Source organism: Pempheris klunzingeri, chromosome 5, assembly GCF_042242105.1.
Source record: "Pempheris klunzingeri isolate RE-2024b chromosome 5, fPemKlu1.hap1, whole genome shotgun sequence".
NCBI lineage: Eukaryota > Metazoa > Chordata > Actinopteri > Acropomatiformes > Pempheridae > Pempheris > Pempheris klunzingeri.
Window position 1 is genome coordinate 3,831,300 of NC_092016.1, and position 21,778 is coordinate 3,853,077.

The window sequence follows — 21,778 nt, forward strand, 5'->3', positions numbered from 1 at the left end:
ATGTATCAGAACAAATAATGTATCAATAATGTAGATAAAATATGAGTAATAAAACACATTTTTATAGGTTAATTCAAATTAAGTACAAATATGACATCAGTCCGTCTCCCACCTGTGCTTCTCACTGTACGTGAGCGTTTACTCTCTGGTTATCAGAACTGGGAGGCAAACAACACACCTCAGAGGTGTGTCACCTAATCTGATTCTGCAATAAACTGTTGCCTAATGCTAATCTAAGTATCAACAATGACATCCAAAGAATTCACACCCAAACAATTAGCATTTCTGATGAAACCATCGGATCATAATTAGGATTCCAAAGCAGCCAGCTGTTAAAAACAATCATTAATGCACCAACCACTGAAATCACACAGCGGTTTACATTTTTAGTGCACTGACCTTCGAACAGGCAGGTGACTTCAGTATGAAAGCATCAGATTTCCTTTTATTTGCTGGCAGCTGATAAAAGAGAAGAAAAGTCTGTACAGTAAAGTGAACAGTGGTAGTTCACATCACTGCACAGGGTTTTTTTTGCATTTCCCTGCTTTGCAAACTCCAAACAAAACAAAACAGGATTAAAAAAAACAAAACATTTTCAACCAGTTAATTCAGAAAACTGATATTTATTTACATAAGACTTTGGCAACATAAGATATTTACAATATGACTCCATCACCAGGCCAACCCTTTTACTATAAAACAACTTTATGACGAGAACAAACACTAATAAATAAACATGAATAGTATTTATATCAACAAATTAAGGCTTCAGACTTGATTGTAAAATGGCTGATTAAGATTTTGTAAAACAAAGAGGACGTTTATTATCACCAACGTTGTGGATTGAGAAAAAAAAAAACCCACGCAGAAAACATGGCACACTTTGAATGATAAAATCATCAAGAGGAACAGTAAAGGAAATTTAAAACACCTTAACACAACTGTTGTGTGTTTAACCTACCTGTGATCTTTAAGCTTAAAAATGTCCACATTTAAACAGAAGCCACAACAGAAAATGTGTTGGTGGACAGACTGAAAGGGACATTCGCTCTCCTGTAGAGCTTTTCAAGTGGTGCTGGAAGGACATATTTCAGTTCTGCCATCAAAAGCGCCGCTGACTGACTCACAGCTTCACAGAACGGACAGACTTGTTGCTGTGGTTCAGTGCAGCAGCCTCTTCCTGGTGTACGTCCTCCCTGCGTTTGAGCGATTTATCGGCTGGCTGAAGGGAGAGAGCTCCACGTCCTCAGACTCTGTCTTCCCCGACGCAGCCTCATCTGCAGTGTTTAGGAATAATGATTGTTAGTCGATTTACAGGAAAGGGAACGTCAAAGTCATGTATACCGCTTTGACAGGAAACCTCGTCAGCGCTGAGATTCCCTTCGAGGATACGTTCACTGAAAGTGTCTCTGCGGGAAACTTGAGCCCTCTGCCAGGCGCTGAAGTAGAATATTTTTGCTCTCTTTATAAAGCATCTTTAGGTTTCTTGAAAGCCGCTATATAAATCAAAGTTATTATTGTTATTGTTATTTTCAACTCCCGCGAAATGTAAATTCACCTGATTCACGTTATTTGTGCCGCCCACTGCAATTTCACATCTATTCGCGTCCTTGCATCGACTTTGTATGTAATTTGCTTGTGCGAAAATTCGCTTCCTGATTGCAATACACCAGCTTAATGTGCACAAAAGGTAACTGTTACTTTGCACCATGACACTTTATCCAATCCTATAAAACTACAGATTTTTTTAAAGAGATTCTACTGTTGAACTGTCATTTTATATCTATACTTTGCCACAAGATCAATTTCCTCCAGTGGGACAATCAGGAAGTGAACATTTATCAAAACGATGGTAAGCAGTCATTCAGGCTTTGGTGTCTGCCACTCAGTTTCCTGCCCTAATAAAATATATAATATAATTGCTAATAAATATGTGACTTTATAAATTAGATGTATATTCACAAAGAGTGAATATAAGAGTGAACAGTACAGAAGACCTGTTTTATAGCAACATTTACAACATTTACTAGAAGTATTACTGCCTTTTGCCTGATATATTACATAATCTGAGCAAATGTAGCTGTTGTCCAATTATATCTATGAAATTCATATTTACTGGGAGATCAGTTTGGGAGGCTCAAATCCTGCATTTTATATTCTGGATGTTAGCGTATGTTTTGTTAACATGTGGCTCTTTAATGAAACAAACACAGAGCTTTAAAACACAAGCACGGTACATCTTACCTTTAAAAGTTCTCTTCCGAGCAGAGCCCGCTTTGCCCTTGAACAACAACGGAGAGTGAGTGAGGGCCAAAATCCCACTCGCTGTCACCGGCTTCCTCACCTTCGAGCTGGGAGGAGTCGCCACTGTCAAAACGTAGAAAAACAGTGACAAAATTAGTTTTATTCTTTAATTTCATGCAATAATTTTTAAAAAGTTTAATGTTGTATCATTTAATAGCTCAAAAATGATGTATATCATTTTTAAATGGTAAGATATCACATCATATTCAGAAAATAGACAAAAATCAATTGTCATATTTAGTCAAACTACAGATGGAAGATCAACAGTGACATTATCTTAGTTGTAATCACCAGACTTTTACAGACAGACACTTTATTACAGAATGAGACGACCATAGCTTACAGGACTTGACGTCTCCGTTTCCAATGGCCCACATCATTTCTTCTTCCACTCTCTGAGGATCGGCACAGTCCGCCTGCTGAGCCAGCTTCTCCATCCAGTACAAGTCTTCCAGTGGAGAAACAGGAGACGCATCTGCTCCAACTGAAGGTGACTGCTTGGAGGTCAAAGCTAATGATGCAGCTTTGTTGTTTGTGGGCTCTTCTGTGTCCTCAGTGTCCTGCAACCTGCTAACTCCAAGCTCAGCTTCCTCCAGCAGCTCCATCAGCACAGGAGGCCCCTTCAGGCAACGATCCTTGTCCTTGCCTCCAACCTGAGCTCTCTTCTTGCGAGGCCAGCTGTTCAGGTTGTCTGGAGTCACCTTCCCCACACTCTGGGGAGAAGGAGTCAGGGGAATGGTATCTGCAGTTGCTATTGGGGACATTGTCCCTGCAGGATGGCGTGTAGGGGTGTAGGACTGGCAGATGTACGTTTGGACACTTCCACCTTTTCCAGGCGTGCTCTTGGCTGGGGTGACATGAGTACAGAGGGATGGTGAGACACAACCAGGATCTCTGTGCTTAGAGAACAAAGCCAAGGGGCTTTCCAGCGGAGAGGGTTTCACACCAACTGAAGGACTCTGAGTTCCTGATCGTGGTCCTCCATCTGAGGCCAAATCCCCCGCATTCATGGAATCAGTGCGTATGATTTTGAGCTTGGGAAGTCCTGATGTTTGCATTTCCATTTCCACTTGGTAAGTCAGAGGGTTCGGAGTGCTAATGCCTCTTTGTCGCCCAGGTCTTGCTAGGCCTCTAGGGGTTGAAAATCGAGGGGCTTCATTTCCATATCCCAAACGAGCAGCAGCCTCCCTCTGTTGGCGGTCAGGGGTCTGCCGGAAGCCGTAGCTCCGGCCAGGTGTGCCTTGGGGTGGCACACGTGGTTTAGGAGAGACATCTTTCAACAGAGAGTCCTCACTGGACTTTGAAGGTTTCCGTGAGAAGATAATGTTCATCTTGAGACCGCCACTAAACTGGGTCTTAACAACTGACGCGTCTACAATGTCCATACTGTCATCGTCTGTGGATGCAGAGTTAAAATGCAAAGAATCAAACTGCTGTGAATCTGTATGAGAAGTACAGTCAGCTTCAGAGGTTTGGAAAGGTTCAGGCTCTTCTTTTGTATCTGACTGCATGTCCTCAGCAGTGACCATGTTGGAGGAAACATTCTCACTGGACTGGGATCTTAAGCTATTTTTGGTGGTTCTAGCATCTTGGCCAGACCTTTTTCTTCTCAGGGATGCTGCTGAAGCATCTGGTCCTTCTGAAGCAGTACTACCTCCTGCTGGTGTAAATACAGACTCACATGGGGATGCGATGTTTGAACCTTTGCAGGGAGTTCGTCCAGAGCGAGTAATCATTTGGTGAGTTGGACTTGGGGTTAGGGTTCTAGTGTTGGATGTATGTTGTGGTGGTGTGGATTGTGGAGGAGGCATTTTCAGCAAACTAAAATCACTTTTTTCAGGTGTTTCCATCCTGTTGTGAAGTTTTTCAGAGGACCTGGGATTATTTTGCTCTGTTAAAATAACACACATTACATTTTCAGGAACCCTTACGAGGCTTACTTGACAAGTCTTTTCTGAGGTCTTGAAAATGTCTCTTTTAGTGTTTGTGGTTTTGACAGGACTGCTGAACTTGTTGGGTGTTTTCGCCAGTCTCGGAGAAGTGCGGTGCGCAATAAGAGGCGACTCTGGCACCTTGAAAGTGCTACGGCTCTCCATCACTCTACATTTTTTAGGGGATGGAGACCATGTGACACTTTTCTTGGGGGTCCTGGAAACTGGGCTATTAAGCAGATGTAATCCAGAAGAGGAGCGGCATTCGACTAAGGTCTTGACTGGAGTCCTGAGAATACCCTTCAGTGGGCTCCGCACAGGGCTTTCCTTAGTAGGCGTCTTCACCACAAGAGCCTGTCTGGCTGGAGATCTGAAAGGACTGCCTCTCAGAGCCAAACCATGCTCCCTCGAGCTGCCTGCTACAGGGCTCTCTTCAACAGAGAAAACACGAATCCTGGATGGTGGGGTTTTGGGGCTTGTTGGGGTTCGGGGAGTCTTTGGGGTCTTGGGTGTCGTGATCCCGTGGGTGGCCCTCACACGTTTGCTGGGAGATTTCGTTGGAGTTTTATTTGGACTCTAAAACAAACACACAAACAAACACAGTCATCATACCTGCAACAACTGATTTTTTTTGGTCACTTGGGGGCAGCGGAAACAAGGTATGAATACAACAGACGAATCATCAGCTTTTAAGTTGATATGGAAAACTTGCTAGCAATTAGTTCCTTATCTACACATCCAGTAGTTGCAAAGCAAGTCATGTTTCTGGCTACTTGGCAAATGTAAATCCAATATTCCCTCTCTCTTTTAAGTGATGGCAAGATGGCAAGATTGATGAATGAATGCATTAATACTTAAATTAATGTCACAATGTTCAACATATATTTTAAGTGTTGCTTAGCACTGCTTGTAAAATATACATTATGAAGACACGGGAAAATTATGATGTGAAAATGAAAAGAAGTTTAGTGTTTTTACACTTTTAGAAAAGAAAAATGTAGGAATCCTATCAAGAATCTATTATTAAGTAATTATTAAAATTATTAAAATCTTTAGGCTTTAAAGCTACTAATGAATGTGATGCGTTTGGTGAATCATATTACTACAAGGAGAACTTACCTCAAAAACATTAGAGTCCGTGTATAGCCGGGACCTGGTGGCCCTGGTTGCAAAAGACTGTTCAGAGGGACGACTTGGGGAACAAGCAGCCCCAAACAGGAGACGCATGGGAGACCGAACCGCTTTCACGTTAACCCCAGTGATTTTGGCATCACTCAGACTCATCTGGGATGCAGAGAGAGCTCTGTCCAGGTTGCGGGAACGCGGTTGAGAACTTGAGTAGAAGATGCTCGAGTGTCTTCGAGCAAAGTTCTTTATCCTTGGGCTCCTTCTTAGGTCTGATACAAAACCAAAGCAAAAAAAAGGGGAAAGGGTACAGAACCCAAAAAACAAGTAAAATGAGTTCCAATTATGATAAACAAATATAAAATATCAAACAAAAGGAGAATTGAAAAGCCTTTTTGATTTTATTAACCAAAATATGTTTAATGAAAGCAAAAGTTTGTAATAAAAGTGAGAATTGATTTAAAAGTAAATTAGATGCCATTTCTGTTAAAAACATGAACCCACTACACTCATACTTTTTCTTAATTTCAAAAGAAAACAGTTTTGTTGCATGCTTAAACACATAATTACAGATCATAACTTTGATTTGCCAAAATATATATATGTTGTGAGTGGAAAATTTTAAAATATGTGGTATCAGTGAAATACCTTCTGCAGGTTTAACTGGTGACTCTTCCACAATGCACTCCTCAGTTGGGACAGATCTCCTGAGGAAGAAGAGTAATTAGCAGCTGCAAGTAATCTTTTCACTATAAACATAATTACCAAATTCCAAAAATAAATACCAAAACTAAAAAAAGCCTCAATAAATCTCAACGAGACAAACAGAACTTACCTTCCCATTTTCTGCCGGTACAAGAGGCGACTGGACACTTGCTTGTGATGGGGTGTTTCACACACTTTCTTCGTTAAAAGTTTGTGTCTCTCTGGAAAACAAGAATGCCATTTGAGGCAAACTGCTAAATGGGTGCATTGCGAAACAAACCCCATCAGGAAAAATACACCCGACTTCTTTCTAACTGCCAATCTAGCAGCAAATATCTGAATATGAAGGTTACATGAAAGTAAAATGACAACTTTCAATCCTTCATTTACAGCGTTTTTTATTTCAATAATAATAATAATAATAATAATATTATATCTGTTTACCTTCAGATTCATGAGATCGCTTGCGTTTCAATCCTTCCACAGCAGACACAGACTGACTCCTTGGGAGTTTGGCTTTCTTTGAGGGAGAAACAACCTCTTGATTGAACAGGTTTCTTCTCACCTTCGTCACCTCTGCAGACAATCAGAGCATCGATTGTATTTAGGCCTCTCTTGTCAAAATGGCGATGCCTTCCACTGAATTTGTCTCGTTTCAAAACAAGCAGTATTGCTATGTAATGCGGTATTATTGTGTAATACTGCTGCCAAAATCTGTCAAACTAGTAAAAGACTATAAACTTTTTATATCGCCAGTTCAAACATTCATGGGTTCAGTTTTCATATTCAAAAGATGGATTTTGGGTGAACAAGTGGTGCCGGATGTGATCCGGTTACGTGTGACAGAGAACGTACCTTGTATTTCTTGTTTCTGAGGTTGTGGTTCAGCAACAGGTTTCTCCGAAGCAACACAGACCTTTGATTTGGACTAAAACACACAAAGTAATCTAGATTAGGCACCTAAAATAACCATGAAAACTGTGCAAATGTTATCTCAGGTCTCTCAGTTTGGTGAAGGTTTTCACAGATAAACACACAAAATAAAAATAATAATAAATATATATATAAGAACAGCATTCAAAGGTGGATATTCAAGTAAAACCTAACAATAAGAGAAAACACTTGCTGATCAACATTTCATAATAATCCAATAGAAACATCAGTAGTAATTGATTATCTGGGGTTATCTTACAGCTCTCGTAGTCTTTTTGGGGATCTCTATTTGGCGAAGACTCTGTGATGATTCAGTCATACTGCGATGACGAGTGAGCATCCCACTCCTAAAGAGACAAAAGATGAAAAAAACAATTTATAATTCAGGACATATACCTTCCATTGTATACTGTGTACATGGCTTAATCATATTAAACTACTAAATAATAAAGATATTGATTCCACTCCAGTGCCATTTAAAGAGCAACACAATCATCTTCACTCAGAAGTCTCTTCTTTTAAAAATCCAGGTCCTTCCTGATATTCCAAGTCTGTCCTAACTTAGGGCCTCCCCTCACCTCCTCTTGCTGGCGGAGCGATTTCGCAGGTCCTGCAGGCGATCTCTGCCGTCTGAAACCAGGCTGTGTGTGGACAGAGGAGGTGAGGAGGCCGAAGGAGAAACACTGTCCTTGGCAACTGACTCGTCGCTGAAGAAGTCGGCAGGCAGAACAGCCACCAAAGCCTCAGGGAGCTGAGTGCCCAGACTGTGATAGATGTCTGCAAGCACTCTGGGGACGGCGGTCAGGAACCTGTCATTGAACAGAAAGATGATTTTTTTATCTTGTTTCACCATTACAATTCAATACAGATGCAGTGATGAACCAGCTAGTATTCGAACTTGGCATTCTATATATATATATATATATGGAAATTAATCCATTGTTTTAGCAAGAGAGTGATCAAGAATACTACACTTTCTTTTTTTATTATCCTTGATTCATTCAGTTTTCTGGGGGAGAACAAAAAGTTCCCATTCCTACAGCCTCACACACTTACTGTGGGAGGACGTCGTCTTGAAGGAACCTCGTCAGGCAGACTGGGTCTTTAGTTAGGGAGATTATCCTGAGCATTTCAGCCACCTGAGGAACAGGAAAGATTAGAATTTACTTGTTAATTAATGCTTGTTATGTTGTGCACACAGCCGGATTCAACATATAAACTTTGTTCATTAAAATAGTTTTAAATTATTAATAATATATCAAATGTTGGAGTATTTAAATACAGATTTCATTTTGTGGTTATTAGCATAAACACATTTGTTAAACATTCAAATTGCCACACTTCCCTTCATTAACTGTGTTAGTCTAGTCTAAGATCTAGGTCTAAGATTTATCAGAATGGCTTGCTAAAGAATGGCAGAGCTAACTTAGAGCCACAGTTACTCTTCTGCCATTTTCCATTAAATTAAAACATGTATTCAACTGCACCAAGCACTCAGTATTAATCATCTTACCTCCTCTGCCATCTGATCAGCATCCAGTGAGTCAGACTGCTCGGAGGAGAAAAGTCTGCACAACTCCAGCCTCAGCAACGCTTGAAGCTGGCACCTAGAGGAGACAACTTGTATTACTGACACCTAAATATAACTGACTTGGCTTTAGAATAGAATGACTTTATTAAACTTCATTTATCAAGGAGGATGGGCACATTTGTTGATCATCATTGACAACCAACAGACAAGTATACATTTCACACCTGAGAGAAAGCCCCTGTAACACAGCCAGGTGTTTATGCAGCCTGTCAATGAGCTCAGTTGTACATGTTAAACAAGACAGCACATAAAAAGGTAGAAAACTCACTCTCTGACTTTGCAATCAGCATCAGAATCCATGCCATAGAGCTGCCTGATTGATTTGCTGGTCTTGAGAAGGTGCTGCTGGACAAACTGGCAGATCTTTACCTGCAGAGACAATTTTAGATTTACAAATGAATCACAGTCCAACTGTCAAAGTGGACTTTAATACACTGTGTGATGCACTGAGGGCTTTCATTATCCCGATACAAATCTTTTCAAAAATGTACCAATTACCAACATGTACTGACAACTACAACCACAATGTGTGATTATTCACAGTGTAGCACAACTATTACTTCATCCATCATCGAATGATAGTAGTTATAAGTTTGGGTCAGAATATTGAAATAGATGCCTTCTGTCTCACCTCCAGGTCTGATTCTGCCATGTGGAAGGTTTTGACAGCAGACAGGAGCTGCTGGGCACCAGCGACGAGGGTCGAGTCTCTCTCGATCACAGTCTTCTCGTAACAGGACTTCAGATGGGACAGCAGCTCTGCCTCACTGGTGAAACCTGGACAAAATGAAGGAGAGGTTTGTTACTATATCAAAAGGTAGAGTTAGAGACTTTGGGAAATATTGTATACTTCAATATACTTTTTGCCTCCTTGCTGAGAAAGAAGTTTGAACGGGAAAACTCACTGATGGCGTTCGCCCCCTCTGATTTGTTCCTGTCACTTGACCGTCTCTTCCCTTGTCTGTCTGGCCCTCGGCCCTCGGCCCCGAGCTGCTCAGCCTCCACCTGGTTCTTTTGGGCTTTGACATTCAGCCGCGCCACATTCAGCATCTGCAGGGAGCGGCTCATGGTCTTCATCTTCTGTTTTACTGGTGTGCGCTGGGCGCCACCTGTAGAGCAAGGAGGAGAAATGATAGAGAATTTTATTGTGCCACTTTCCCTCAGGTTAAAATGTTGATCTTGCAGAGAACACTGGAAACAATTAATTTTTAACACAAACTTATGTTAAAGGATAATTAGCGATTCACAATATCTTAAACTTAACTTCTACACTTTTACAGATTTCAAAGCTTGGAATATGCATAAAAATTTTGATTCTCACGTTTCTTGCTCCTCTTGTTATCTGCACCTCGGGATGTTTGATACAATTCAGCCAGACCGGTGATGAGCTCCTGCTGCAGGACCGAGAACTCCTCCTCTTCTCTCTGCTCTGGCGCTGCATGCAGCAACCTGTTTAGTAAAGTGAGTAAAACATTAGAAGCATGTGTCACTTTGTCACTACATAAAATTATACGAACATTGGTCATCATCATCGTCATCTCCTTACCTCATTGACTCCATTAAATGCGAACTCACTCCTGACTGGTCTGATTGAGGGAACCAACTCTCCAACACACCTGTTGGCAGCGGGGAATGGTTGACTTCCTGCTGAGCCCACTCAGGAACCTGATGATCTTTTGGCTGGTCTGAGGAATTAAAAATATCCACCAATAAAAACCTAGCACTACAATAAAAGACACACTGGAAATAAAACTATTAATACATTTAAAAGTTTCAGACACACACACACAGATTAGGAACATAAAAATGCAAAAAGAAAGTCAAAGAGTAGCTTACCATTTCACACAAAAAAAGAAAATTATAATGTAACTTACAACAGCTACTACTCAACCTAAAATGTTTTGATAACACATACTTCTATGATGATATAATAGTGTGTTTGACATAATTACTAAAAGAAATTGGGCAGAAATCTTTCCCAAAATATGCATTTGATGTTTTGAACCCTGATTTTTTTACTACTTTATCCTCACCATCAACGCTGTCACCATCTTCCGCCATGATGTCGTACACTACTCCCAGGACACTGCTCACAACATCTGGCAGCTCAGCTGAGCTTTCTGCTGTGGTTGGTATGATTTTGGTGGTCAGGAACAGGTCGTGCTGAGTGACTCCAGACTGGAGAATGGTGAGCAGAGCTGTGGAGTGCGACAGCGGGGAGAGGACAGCTGAGCACACCAGGCCGCTGTCATTCACCTCACAAAACTGGGGAAACAAGCAAAAGTGGGAGAAGTGAATCAGTGAATGCTCGTGTTCAAAATTACCCTCTATTACACTGGGCTGATAGTTCTCTACAACATGTATAAGTGTGAAAAATCAAAAAACATCCAGTTCATCAGCAGTTATTGTAGGATGAAGTGTTGACATGTTTTGGTGTTCCATCTGTTCAACTTGTCTTACTGACATGACATGTTTGTTTTCTTCCACTTAAGATAATGTTCAACTGGAAATGTATTTTTATTTTTGATCCTATATGAAAGTTTTAGTTATACTGTTATACTTTATCTTGTTTTATTCTAAATGTAATTATCTGTATTATACATGACGGTTGGGTACCGAAACCAAGAATTAAATAGGCCCCAGGGCTAGAATATCATAGACCATAGTATTGATAAGCTCAGACGTAACTGGTTCTTTTATCAGTAATTTTTAACGTTTGGTTAAAACACACAGACACACACTGAGTGAAGTCAGTTAAAATTAGAGCACAGAGGTGGTGGTGGAGATTGTGAAATGAACCAGGTGAAGTGAAGATAACATTACTGGAGTTGAGGACAACTTTGCTTGCTACTGTTAGTAAGAGCAATAAAACTTTTTTTTTAATTATCCAATACTTAATCAATAAACCTGTTCAAAAAGTAACAACATGTAGAAAGCAGTATTTTCATCTGCTCTGTCTCATCCACAGCCACAGCGCTCTACCTCAGCTAGAAGCAAATTGTTCCAAACAAGCTAAATCAAAAAATCCATTTGTAGCATCTGACTGTAGTTTACCGGGTTAGTTTTCCACATTTGGCAAATATCTTGTAAACTTAGCTGCTGGCCGAGACAAACCTGCCCCTCCTCCTTCTACCAGCTATACCTGCACGCAGTGAATCAGCGGAGGGCGAACGAACGACTGATAGCGACTGAAGTCTGTGTTCTTCATTCTTTTCTAAACTTCTACAATATCATATATTTTATTAACATGATTTAGTTTATATGGTGACTTTACTGTTGCTGCTCTAGAAAGAACATTCAGTTTCAATCTAATTCTGAATTTAGTCTTTATCAAATATATTTATTTAAAAAGCAATTATTTAGCAATGAAAAAGAACAGATAAAACTAGCAACAAAGAGTAGTAGTATTGATAAAATCCAAATTATACCCATCCGTAACATACAGTATGTTCTGTGCGTGTGTAGCATGAAGGGGTTATTACATTCATTTTGTTGTGCAACTCTGTGTTATAGAAATAAAAGATCTTGATACTTGATTCTGTTCATTTTTGAAAGAAATCTAGAAACTGTGCCCATGTTTTTAAGTTAGATAAGGATCAGACTTTAGCAGAAAAGCTTATGTAGGTCGTTGTTCACAGTTTGTGGCACTGTGCTGTCTGGCTATGATAGAACGATTACACTATCACAAAACCAAAAATGTTTATGTTTCTCTAAGGAGAACACAGGAAAAGTGATTTACAAAGCAGATATGTAAGATATGTGTCAGACAAAAAAATGCTTTTACAGTGTCCACTTTCATTTGGACACTGTAAAAAGAGCCTTAACTGGGACAACCATAATGAATACGTGAACCACAATTTGTGTATGAGCTCTTTGTGTAAAACAGAGCTGTTGTGTGTGCCGTTATGTCTCACCATGTGCAGCACATGAGCAGACAGTTCCATCAGGAGATGCTGGAAGGCAGCAGCTCCCTGGTCACGGCTGCTGGAGCACTGAAGCACCCATGACTCTGTGGAGGTGTGAGTCAGTGAGGAGGCATCCCAGCCCTGCAGCACTCCTTTCAGACTCACTTCCACCGACTCTGGGAGAAGCCTCTGTCTGCGAGACACTGGCTCAACCGTGATGCCGCAGCTCTGGGTCACATCACCTGGTTGGGTGACAAATAACACGACACGGATGAATAAAAGCGATATTATTTCTGGTATGTTTGGTTTAAATCCTGATTTGTTTCATTTGATACAATACATTGCTATAAAGCCCCTTGTCACTGTTCTCTCTTCATCTGCCTGTGTATTTGTTTTGCTAGCTGTGTTTCTAGGCAGCTAAATATTTGCAAAACTACCTGAGGATGTGAAGCATAATGTCTAACGATTATTGAGTATATGTATTTAAGCTATAGATCACATGAACCGTTTTAATAGCTGCACTATTTCAGGCATGTTTGAGTCATAACAGGTGATGGAGTGTGTTCACATCCATGTTACCAACCTTGCTCCCATCGCAGAACACCACCCAGGACAGGGAACGCCAGGCGGTGGAGCCGTTCAGAAGAAAGCAGGTATCCAATGCTGGACTTGAGTGCAAAGGCCTCCCTCCTGAAGCCGGAGTCTGGCTTTTCAGTGCAGCAGAGGTTCAGCAGTGCAACCACAGGTATAACTCTGCCACCCACTTGAGCTAGGACCTCAGACAGCTTGTCAACACCGAGGTGATCCTCACACCTCATGACCTGCAATGAGACAAAAGACCAAAGTTGTTTATGTCAATGAAAATACTTTGATTATATCAGTAGTTTACAGCCATATTAAAGTTCACACTGGCTGGTTGAATTGTAAAGAGTGGTGTTAATTTGTGTTAATGCAGGTTTTAAAACATCTACAAACTTTTCATACCAAGAGATGCTGGATCCTGTTTGTGTGACACAAGTAGTAAACCTACTTTTTAGATCCTGGATTGTTGATTTGGTAAATAAATGAAGAAACAAGCTGTGTCATTTGAGCGAGTAACAAATGTCAGAATTAAGTGTTTTGGGAAGGTGTTGGGCCAAAATTATCCATCAGAAAAATATAATTTCATCTTGGCGTAGACTCTGCTGGGAGAATAAACACCAGTCTCATAAAATGTATTTCCTCATTGGGTGTTTTGATGATAAGTAAAATATATGTTAATTGTGATAGTGCTAAAATACAGTATATATTGATTAAAATTTAGATTTTCTCATTGTACTAAACATGCTGCTAAAGGCTGCTTGACAGCTGAAGTGTTAAACTTCTATGACTCCATTAGCTACAAAAAAAATGAATGATATTTACACACTATCTCATTCATAACACAAATAATTTTGTTGACAAGTACTAGATCAACCACCACTAGGTTACACAAATCTACATATTAACCTCTACATGATGTGTTATCAACTTAATAATGTATTAATTCTTCTTAGTTACTCTTATAGGTAATCTATGGCAATATTCTGCAGCCACAGCTGCTCTCACCTGGATTTGTGATCTACTGTCAATCCAGTGCAGCACAACCTGTCGCTGAACCAGCATGTCGTGAAGGCTCCTGGATATAATGAGCTCTGTCACATCTGCAGGCAGGTCACGCTTTCCCAAAGAAAGGTAGTCCACAAGCTGTGTCCTGCAACGTGGACACTCCGAGACAACAAACACCACATTCCTCCCGTTGTTGGAAACATCATCCTCCTGTGAAACACTGGGCTTCCCAGCTTTACACTTCCTGGGCCTCAGGGACAGTTTGGTGGGAGAGGTGATGTCTGGTCGGTCCCACTGGAAGTCCAGCAGGGTTTCTTTGAGTGCGTTTTGGACTAAAGTGGATTGATTGGCTTGCTGCTTCTGCTGAGAAAGACATGGTTTATCCTTCAAGTCAAACTTGGCTTCAAACTCTAGTTCAAAGTCCTCAAAAGTTTTATGGCGAAGCTCCTTGAAGTCTGATCCCCTTGATATGAGGCTGGCGTTACGGCCAGTCTTGGATTGAAAGAACTTGTAACCCCAGCGCACTTTGTCAAATCCATATTTGAAGCCGAAATGCAACAGGATTTGTAATATTCCTCGTTTCACGAAATGATTCCTGACACCAGCTTGATCGCCTGAATCCTGATCTCCATAATCCACATCGATGACAAAAACCAGGTTGTGTAAAGCCATACCGTAAACAGCAGAGTCCCCCAAGACAACAAGTGTGCCAGAGCCCTAAACTCACCGGTGAGCCATGAAAAGAGACCAGGCACTTGTTTGATCTAGTTTAACGGGTCGATCATTGTTTGGGGGCACAGGGACGCCATTAACAGCTGCCAGCGTTGGGACATGACATGTTCAGCTAGATGGCTAGCTAGCTAGCTAGCTAGCTAGAGTTGGTACCAACAGTCGCGTAATTACAAAAGTTAGCTTCGGCTAGTATGTCATAGGTTTAGCGCTTCGCTGCCGTTTCAAATAAAAAAAGCTCACACGGAAGAAAAGAAACATGTCCAAGCTTATTTAAGTAGCATACAGACGCGTTAAAGTTTCCATATAGTGTTATTCGTATTCCTGGACGCTTCCATGTTCGCCATTTTCTCTCTCTGTCCTTAACCGTTCGCGCTCCTTGAACGAAAGCCCACCCCCTCGCTGTGATTGGTTACATCCCGTACCAACAACAACCTGATTGGTCCAAAAATAAGACGTAAGCTCGCCGGCAATTGGACGCAAATCTCATGTTAACTTTTCATTGGACAAACGCACCATCAATCAAATCTGGACTGATTGTTGTGCCTCATTAAATATAACACAAGAGCTGCCAAGAAAAACACTTGCATTTAACTTTTAAAAGGTAGTTATTTGCAAGGAATGCTTAAAAATACAAAATAACAACCAAATTAACACAGATGAATTATAGAAAGATATATTCTATGGAGCCTACAATTAAGGATTTGAAAGTTTAATTGAAATTAATTTTGCACTTCCAGAAACACAGTGGGGTATAACATGCATGCTACTAGATTGGACATTTCAGGAATGGGAAAATCAAGGCAGACTAAGCCTGAGATGAGAAATTCAGCAGCGTTCTCTGTTTATGTTAAAAGGAAAGAGACAAAATAAAGAATAGGCATAGGACTCCAATGATGACTATCTAGGTGCTCTGCTGTGCCAAGGAAAGCAGTGAGACTGAGAGCTTGGCATCCTCAACCAGTCTGTCTCCCACTGCCTAAAATGGAAAAACTCTCATTCAGAGCAATATTTGGCTTTGATCTGGAGGTCTGGGTCTTCTCACTGGTTTTCCAATGTTCCCTCAAGTTTTAGGCAAAGCAGGATGCAGTGTTAGTGTTAGTGTGTCTGCAGACCTGGACAATGCACATATAAAGTATGTATAAAGTCCTCAGTGTGTCCTATGTCAGTGCCTGCACATATGTAAATACAAATTAGACTGTGTGTGACATTTTGAGAATGTATTCACACACATATATATATATATATTTACGTTGTGAAGTTTGTCAGCATTGCTATTTGGTACATAATAATAAACCTTGCAAGATTAAACAAAGAATGTTATTCAGCAACATTAATCTTTTCAAAATGTGTTACAAAATGAAGTCACAATATTGTATCGTCCTTTATCATATGGATGTTGCATAACAACAGGTATAACTGTGGCTGTTTCCATTAAAACCTTTGAAACAGCTGTGATCACAGCTGTAATCATCACATGATAATCTTTAAGTACTTGATCAAGCTTATGTGTTTGTCAGGTATTTGTCAGAGCCCATGGACGGGGTACGAGTAGCGTCTTTCTCCTTCTCCCCTGGGCTGGAGGGCAAACCAGATTAAGAGAGATTTAAGATAAGATATTCATTTATTAGTTCCATGATAGGGAAATTTACAATGTTACAACAAACAGGAGATATAAAAAAAAAAAAATATATATATATAGTTTAGACAGAGGACCTGCAACATCGCTCCTTCACACACTTGGGGTGGAGGAGTCTGTCGCTGAAGGAGCTCTCCAGTGTTGTCAGTGTGTCCTTCACAGGGTAGGAATGGTTCGGTCTCACAGATGATAGCTTTCCCATCATCCTCATCTCTCCCACCACCTCCACTGGGTCAAGGGGGCGACCCAGGACGGAGGTGGCCTTCTTGATGAGCTTGCCCAGTCTCGTCCTGCCCACAGCTGTGATGCTGTTCCCCCAGCAGACCACTCTTTATAAAATGACTGATAACAGAGTCATAGAAGGTCTTAAGCAGTGCCCCCTGCACTCCAAAAGACCTGAGCCTCCTGAGCAGATTAAGTCTGCTCTGCCCTTTCTTATAAAGTGCATTTGAGTTGTAGGATATATTTATATTGAGGATATAGAACCCTGAGAAGAGAGGAGGTATGTGGGTCACCTTCTGTTTTGCATGCAATCATCTCTTTTCTGCAGCACCAGGGGGAGATACAGAGCTTAGAAAAGCTTTGAACTAGAGACAGAGAGAGATGAAAGAAGCATGCTGAATGATCTAGAAGCTCCTTTCTGTGTCCCACAAGACCCCCCCCCTAAGTCATGAGACCAGGATGTAGGTCAGGGATGCTTTTGGAAACACGCTTCTGTTAAGGCAACATACACACAAATATAATGCCCATAAACACACACACACACACACACAAAGCGTACTCTCCTTCCGCTGTTGGTTATCTTCAGGTCACTCATTAGTGATCGATCTTCATCAGGGGTCAAAGTTCATGTGTAACATAAGAAATAGCCATAGTGAATATTGCCTGAGGAGTAAAACAAAAACAGGGGGAAGCAAAAAGAAGGCAAATTCTGAACACAGGTTTAGTGGACATGGTTTCATTCCAAGTGTTTTTATGTTTTTATAGGCCACAATAACAGATTACAGTGCTGTGGTCCAGAGTGAAATGTCTCAACGACTATTAGATAGATTGGAATGAAATTTAGTTCCCTCGTTGCCCCCCAGAGGGTGAATGGAAAAACAATGACCTATGATAGCATTAGCATGGTGAGTCGTGTTAAATGTCACAATTTTCTTTAAAAAGCACAACTTTTGCACACCTGTAGGATGACAGGTGCGTCAGAGAAAACCATAAGCTGACCGTAGTAGAAGAAAGAACTCATGCACACCGTTATCTGCAATTTAAATAGATTTATTGTGAACAACATATTGCAACTGAGACCCTCTTCAGGTTATTTTACAGGACAATGGGATGGACCATCTTAAATACGTTGGATAACTCACATGGACCAATCAGGACACACTAGGGACAGAAAACACTCAGAGAATCATACAAAATACATGATCACATGGTGGCAAAACAGGCCTACAGTGTAAATAGACAGAGATCATCTTATACAAAATGTATATGTATATATATATACTTTCAAATGCACATAGATATAAAGGAGAAAAGCTGTCGTACACTGATAAATATATTCAACAGCTACTGACAATGTCTGAATAAAATGTGTTTGGAGCTTGAGAAAAGTGTGTCCTGGATGTTTCCACAGACAAGAAAAAGACACAAATGATAAGACGGTTCCTTCAAGATGAGTATAAAATAGACGGTGTGTCAACACAAAGACAATATCTCATAGCATCACAGTAAGAGGCAGCTCATATCTAAAACCTTGGGAAACAAAGTCTGTAAAGTAAAGAGCAAAAAAAACTCACATCTTTTTAATAACAGTGGATGAGCTGACTTCTTCGATGTCACAAAAATGTAAGGATGAAATGTTCTTTACTACAAAATGATCTGCTCTGGTTGTCACTCATACCTACTCATTCAGTGGGTAAATTACACTTGTTATTAGTAAGACTGCTTACACGACAATTTGCCTTTGTCTTGTAGTTTTGTTTATCTTTTTAAAATAGGGAGATGCAGTTTGCACACGGGAGGTGGAAATAGCCAGCGCAGCTATTGTAGATATGTTTTGTGTTTAATGTACCCAACCTTTGATATTTGTATCCCACTTTTGCCCCTTCAGCCGTCCAGAAATGTAGCCAGCATGTGGGATAAGTTTGCCTCATTGTTTTAACCGAACAATCATCTTTTCAAAGGATTCAAAGGATTTTTATTGTCAATTTTCCTATATGTTCGAGGACAAACAGAAGATCGAAATGCCGTTTCTCTCTCATCTTAACATATATATAAATAAATAAAATTAAAAAAGAAGATAAAATATAAAGAATAAAGAATAAATAAGAATCGACCTTCCTAAACCTAACCAAGTAGTTTTGAAAGAACTTGAAAAATGAAACTTGAAAATAATTTTTAAAAACACCCGAAAATAATAAGTAAACTAAATAAGAAATATAAAGTCAGTGTTGACATATGGCTTCAACCAGTCTCTTGAGTGAAAGTCCTCTGTTTGACCCATTCATCCACTACGTTCTCCCCACTATGCGGACTTTGTCGTTCTTTATATTGCGTCACCGGGCTGAGTGTAAGCAGCCAAAAAGCTGCCATCTGGCTCATCTCTCCCAAATGCAAATAGACACTTAGTTAAAAAAAAAAATCTTGGAGAGTTCAAAATATTCTAATATACCTGGCGAGTGGTCATCATACATCCATTGCTATGAATGTCAATAGATTCATCAAAATGGAATTAGGGCAAGTGTGTGAATGTGAGTTCTGATACAGAAACAGTACAAACACACATTAGCAGCAACAGGCTGCTCACCATAACGTCCTCCAGGCTGTGGGTGGAATCACAGAGCAGATGCTTTCCACTCAGCAGAGAGACTCTTGTCCCAGAGCAAATATTGTGCCAGATATTATTCACGCTGACCTGTGGATGAGTGCACATCACTTGAAAAGCCTTGCCAAGATGTAAATGTAGTTTCTTTACGTCACTGAGGAGGGACAGTCTTCGTTCGGTGCCATCTCGAGAACCCTCTCTGATCTTAATGACCCTATAAATAAATCTGTCTGTCCCTACAGACTGGCCTCCTGGCTGGTGTTTGTCTGACAAACAAGGCAGAGAACTGGCTTGTTTTGAGGATGTTTTCCACTTGTTTTTGGGGACATTTTGTAATAATGTGGCACTTGGAATGTCCTCTAAATTCTGTCTGGTGCAGTTGATTAAGAAATATGCCAAATAAAATAAAAATATGTTTAACACAGAATAAAAAGGAGACTATAATAGGCACATTTTATTCTACGAAAGCCTTCTAAGTGTGAATAAATGTGGTTACACGTGTGCAACTAGACTGTCATAAGAAAATAAAAACAGCTAATGACTTTTTTGGATTTACAGACTATATATATAAATATAAATTGATTTTTCCATGGAATTGTTTTATGCTACGGCGACATTTCTTACATGCATCAGCTGTCTCTGTCTCTTATCAGAGCGGTCTGTGATTCATAATAAAAGACAATGTTGCACACACTGTTTTAACCTTACACGATGTGTGGGATGGTCATCCATCTTGGTGAGAGATAGTAGTGCCTATATAATGTCTGCTGTTACGTTACAAAGCTGTAAGTTCCTCTTTCACCTGCTATATGTCAAACCCGTTAATGTCTCAGGACCAAACAGACAAGACCACAAAAGATTTAGTAAAGTTAGATGTTACATTTAATACTTTCAAGACCATACACAATTTTTTAGAAAATCAACTGTTCTTAGGCGCAACTGTTTCTGATTCCTATTGTATGTCCCCGTGTTATCTGTCCTGTTTGTCCATGTTAAAACATTTAATATTATACATATACATTCCTTATATCCAGTAAGTAATGATGATGAAGATAAAAACAAACAAAAAGAAAGCTAAGAAATCAGAAATCAGAGAGAAATAAAGCATACTTTGTTAAAAAAAAGGGAGCAGGAAAGTATATTACTTAAATTATGTAACAATGCAACATCTTTCTATTAAAAAATAAAGTGTTCACCTACTTTTAGGCAAGTCAAATCTATTTAGACAGCATCTTTCAGGCAGTTCAAAGTGCTTTACAGGAACATGAAACACAATAAAAACAAGACACAGAAACATTAAATTGCATGTACCAATTTAGCACATAACATAAATGGTTTACGTAATTTACTTTTAACCAGAGTTTTAAATTCATTAGCTGTTGATCCCATGCATGAGATATAGAAATGTGTACACTCGATGTTGGATAAATCAAAATGTCAGTACAGCTTTTCAGCAGGAGACAGTACAGGGAGTGCTTTTGTGTTGCTTAGCTGTCGGCTCTGTCTCGTTCTGTCTGGTTGGTCAGACAAACAGCAAACACACTGTTATTACAGTAGTGCACTTAAGGCACTGATGTTGCCTTTCAAACATCTTGTCTTCCCACCTACAACAAGAAAAAAAACATTGGCACTTTAACAAGATTACATATTTTCAGCCGCAGCGCAGCCTCGGGCATTTTGATGCTTTGAGGTGATGTTATTTGTTACCTGGCCAAGCAGTGTCTGTGCAGTTTCTTCCACGTGCTACAGCTTCTATTTAACAGATGATTACACTTTTTCATGCTATTTTCTCTGCTTTCAGGTTGTTCACAAAGACGCAGTGCACATCACAAGGTCACATGAGACTAGCTAAGCCTGGTTCCTACCTTAGATCTGAAGGTTTAACCTCAATAAATTGGAATAAAATCTCAGATCTTATATCTCAGATCTAAAAACAAAACTACGATGACAAAGCTTTTATAATCGGCCTTTACGCCGTGTCTTTGCAGCTTTGGGAAACTAAGCATTTGTCATGCAGTTTAGAATCAGACAGTGAAACTAATTAGGAGGGAAGTATTCTCATAAGAGTATGAGGGGAAAAAATGTTAGATTGATTTCAGTAATGCTCTAGCACACTCCCTAAACTAGGTTGCTGAAGAAAGTAGGTGGAAAGTGGAGGCATGAAGTGGATCAATCTGTCACCCCAGCACATGATGATAAATATGTTTCTCCTCTCTCTCCCTCTCTCTCTCTCTCTCTCTCCCTCTAAACTGTCCCACACTCCTTTAGCAAAATCTCAGTGACGCAAATGCTTGCACTGTCACACATATAAGCAGACGGTAATTCTGGTGCGGATCTCATTAGGTATGGCAGCTCAAACAATGACTAATGTGCATGTTTGTGTCAGAGGTGAGGAGACCTGTCATGTGCTGTCTGTCTGTCCTCCCTAATGATTGAGAGACAGGAAGTGGCTGTCGTTTTGCTTTGTTTCATGTAAGAAACAACAGCAGGGTGTGAGTTGTCAAA

The 21,778-nt window shown here is 40.2% G+C and overlaps 1 protein-coding gene across 1 annotated transcript; it reads right to left on the bottom strand.

Annotated features, from left to right (window-relative positions):
- Positions 1 to 871: 871 nt before the first annotated feature.
- ticrr (TopBP1-interacting, checkpoint, and replication regulator) lies at positions 872 to 14,825 on the bottom strand. The gene is made up of 21 exons (XM_070830668.1): positions 14,082 to 14,825; positions 13,078 to 13,315; positions 12,504 to 12,736; positions 10,623 to 10,854; positions 10,136 to 10,274; positions 9,911 to 10,038; positions 9,495 to 9,698; positions 9,221 to 9,366; positions 8,858 to 8,958; positions 8,512 to 8,605; positions 8,055 to 8,137; positions 7,577 to 7,807; positions 7,258 to 7,345; positions 6,921 to 6,993; positions 6,510 to 6,641; positions 6,196 to 6,286; positions 6,009 to 6,067; positions 5,355 to 5,632; positions 2,648 to 4,811; positions 2,245 to 2,367; positions 872 to 1,277 (listed from the first exon to the last, which is right to left on the bottom strand). The coding sequence occupies exons 1-21, from the start codon at positions 14,751 to 14,753 to the stop codon at positions 1,162 to 1,164; spliced, it is 5,625 nt and encodes a 1,874-aa protein (XP_070686769.1). The 5' UTR covers positions 14,754 to 14,825; the 3' UTR covers positions 872 to 1,161.
- Positions 14,826 to 21,778: the final 6,953 nt, after the last annotated feature.